The sequence below is a fragment of the Triticum urartu genome, chromosome 2A (genome assembly GCF_056163025.1).
Source record: "Triticum urartu cultivar PI428250 chromosome 2A, HENAU_Tu73, whole genome shotgun sequence".
Taxonomy (NCBI): domain Eukaryota; kingdom Viridiplantae; phylum Streptophyta; class Magnoliopsida; order Poales; family Poaceae; genus Triticum; species Triticum urartu.
The window spans coordinates 694763308-694766763 of NC_141874.1; the positions used below are offsets into that span (position 1 = coordinate 694763308).

At 43.3% G+C, this 3456-nt stretch overlaps 1 protein-coding gene across 1 annotated transcript; it reads right to left on the reverse strand.

The window, feature by feature from the left end:
* Window positions 1-638: 638 nt before the first annotated feature.
* On the reverse strand, window positions 639-3202 carry LOC147986842 (uncharacterized). The gene is made up of 3 exons (XM_087540171.1): window positions 2900-3202; window positions 916-990; window positions 639-806 (listed from the first exon to the last, which is right to left on the reverse strand). Exons 1-3 carry the CDS (start codon window positions 3200-3202, stop codon window positions 639-641), a joined length of 546 nt encoding a protein of 181 aa, XP_087396297.1.
* Window positions 3203-3456: the final 254 nt, after the last annotated feature.

Consider the following 3456-nt stretch of genomic DNA (forward strand, 5'->3'; position numbering starts at 1 on the left):
GCTGCAATGGAGCGCCGCCGGGGTCATTAGGCCGCAACGGAGCTCTGTCGGTGTTGCATTGAGAGTGGTTTGTGCTGCAATGGAGCTTTCCCGACATCGGCGGTGCTACATTGCAACCTTCTCACCCCTCGAGGGGTTACAATGGAGCTTTGCAGTGTGTTGGGGGGGGGGGGGGGGTTGTCAAGGTTGCGCTCAATGCTGCCATGGACAGCACCCGGATGTAAGATAGTTGATCGGACGTTGTTGCGCCAGATTAGTAGAGGGGGAAATGAGTTGATTGATCCAACGGATGTAAGATAGTTGATCGGACGTTGTCAACTTTCTTCAGGAAATTAGCCGGTTGATTTGTAGGAGCGCCCAATAATTGACCCCCAAAAAAAGAACATTTTTTTTACAAGTTGCTGGTATAATTGGCGCCCTGGCAATTAAGGAGGGTTGACGACGCATTCCTAGGCCCCAGCCTGCCTGCGTGGGCTGAAAGCCACCGAGGTGGGCCAAGCTCGGTTGGCTCGTCCACCATGAGCTCACGTCATGGTGGAAGTAGTGTTCTCAGCTGACATAAGTCCACCAGTGGGTGATGTATGAACTATCATTATATATAAATTGTAAACTGAGTTCTTGCAGTACATGAATGGTAATCATCCTAGGTAGTCTATCAATAAGGAGAAAGGGACCAAGCAAAGCCCTTTCTTCCTCAGATCATTACACTCAGTCAATTGTTTCCCGTTGTTATCTCCACCAATGATCGATTCTTGAACTGCACCAGTGGCCTGCTGCCTTGACCGTGTACCAAGAAAATAGTTGGCCTACAATATTTGAAGAACACATGATTTTATGGGAAATATACATGTATAACACATAAATAATGTCTGAGGGAAGCAAGGAAGAGATGATAATGATTGTTCACAAACATACAAGTTGCGGGGTGTTCATCTCTTTTGTATCCATGGTTATCATTGACTTCATGTAAACAACGTTGATGTTGGTAACCTGTACAGCAAATCATAACTACGTTATAAGAAACGCTATATGCACTACTGCTTAACAAGTTATCGCTAACCAGAGAAAGCTCCCGTATGTGATCGACAAACTAGATTTTGGGAGGACCGGTGGGTATGTGATGTTGCCTTATGTAGGCAATTCCCTAGATTATATGATCTTAGCCATAACAAGAATATTTCCAGTTATATAGTTTTAACAGAAGATTGGACCTGCCTAAATTTTTGTAGAGAGCTTACATGGTGACATTGTTCTCCTTTGCATCAGTTATCATATATGTGTGAGAATGTGCCCTTGTCCGTGGAAAAGGACAAGTCCAGGTGGACATAGTGCTCTTTGGGGGCAATTCGGTGTTAGATTGTGATACAATACAGTGTACTCAAAACTAGGCAAGTGTTTTTGTGGTTGGCTCTTAGGAACAATACATTTATTAACTAGAAACGTGCTGCTTCACAGGGGAATTGATTAGTTTTCGAAATAGTATTTTTTTTCCAGCTTAGCTCAATTCATGCATGGTTCCGGATAATCTTCTTGGTTGCAAAAACATTGGGTAGGTAACGCTAGATGCTTATTTTGTTATGCAAATGAAAATGTTGGCCATATTTTTTTGGTTGTGGGTGACGAATTATATCATGAATGTAGTATGAAATGCTTTCAATTCCTGCTAGTTTTTTATGAGCTTCCTAGCTGGTGCAATAAATTTAGTTTGAGATCCAGAAATTTAGTATCCGTTGGTGTAGCTTCTGCGATTTAGACTATATGGGATGCCCTTAAGATTCATCTTTTATGAATGTTTATCTCTATGAGCTTAATTAGACTTTGTTATTTTTCACTAAATGTCTTTTTAGCTAATTTCAGAGAACAAAACTTTAAATAAATGTAGTTAGGCGGGAAAAGACTTCTAGTTGTGATTACCACTAAGATAATCCTTGAAATTCACAAGGCCACGCAGGTGCGGGGGTACGCATCTGCCGAGCTGCACTCTGCAACATGATTTCCTCACAATCTGCAAACTCGTTTGATTCCCCACATGGTTTCAAGATTTTGTTTCTGAAACTTAGTGCATTTATCACTCATTTGTACTATTTCACATGTGAAACTTAATGAAGTTTTAAGAAGATGTTAAAACGTATGTTTTTTCAAAGCCCCTGTCACAAACTCACAAGGAACCTGAGTATGCAAACGGAATATAAATTGAACTTTTCGTTTAATAAAATAAATAATAGATTCAAATTCGAAAGACCAAAGCAAAAGCACAAGCTGTGAGGTGCGTGCCGCCACACCAGCGTGTAGAATGGGGGGGGGGGTGGGGGGGGGGGCGTGGTCTTCTCCTCATAACAAAATTCCGAGAAAAGGAGAATGAAACTTAGTAGCTTCTTGTAGGGAAATTGTGTTGGATCTGTCCGTTCTACGTTTTTCAGAACGGAAAGGTGTGGCTACACTCGAGTGTACTACACCTGAATTTTCAAAAAACTGACAAAACACCTTTCAAACGTGATCCAAAAATTCTGATTTGTTTGTGACATCAAACATCGATAAATGTTTTAGATATTTTCAAAATTTCATCAAAAAATAACATTCGAGGAGCTCTCACCAAAAATAACAAAATCACTGGTCAATGTTTTCTGCATTTTTTAGTACATGATTTTTCATTTCAGCTCTCATTTTAGATGTAGTCTCCCCTCCTGTCTGACGTGGTCTGATACTTTGGTCTTGTGGTATTTTGTGTTTGTTATGGCGATTGTCAGCTAGTGTTCTACGGTCCAAAACCCATGGCCTAGATGTCGCAGGGGGCATGATACGATTGCTAACTCTTCATAAATTTCAGAAATAAAATCGGGAGAGATGCAAGCTCCTTTCCCCCGAATAAAAGAGCTAGAGACAATTCTTTCTTTCTAACCTTACTGCCGGCCGCGGAAGAAGAAGCAGTGTCCTGCAAAGAATCATCGTCAGCCTCCTCCTCCTCCTCGTCCACCAGGTCGGATGTCATGAAGGAGGCCGAGCGGGAGCCGTCGCCCAGGGAGGCAAAGGAGTAGGAGTAGTCATAGGAAAAGCTACTGTCAGATATCGCTCCTCCCTGACAACCCATGTCGTCCTGGTTGCCGTGCGCCGGCGACGCAAAGTGCATCCCCCAGCTGCTCTCGCCGGCCGGCATGGATGCGGGCCGGCCGATGCATGAAGGATGTGATGCTGTATTCTCCATGGCTTATGAACTGCGAGCAGCTAGGCGTAGTGTGTGTTACGTTGTGGGTTTCGTGTGTTCTGGCTGGAATTTGTATGCTCCATATGGGTCGTCTCGCCCCTATATATAGCAGCTCGGCAGCCCCAACCGCAACGAAACGAGTGGCTATGAAGACAAGCACATGAAGGCAGCGAGAGCGGGCGTCAGTTGAAAAATGCCTCTGCAGGAAGGAATCTTCTGCAATAATAATGTCTTAAACTCTTAATCGAGGATTA

Bases quoted from the DNA above. Each gene is read 5' to 3' on its own strand.
- LOC147986842 (XM_087540171.1), bottom strand. From the start codon at position 3,202: ATGGAGAATACAGCATCACATCCTTCATGCATCGGCCGGCCCGCATCC. The intron at 991-2,899 runs GTTAGAAAGAAA...TTTGCTGTACAG, and splicing joins CTTCCGCGGCCGGCAGTAAG to GTTACCAACATCAACGTTGT. The intron at 807-915 runs GTATGTTTGTGA...CAAATATTGTAG, and splicing joins AGATGAACACCCCGCAACTT to GCCAACTATTTTCTTGGTAC.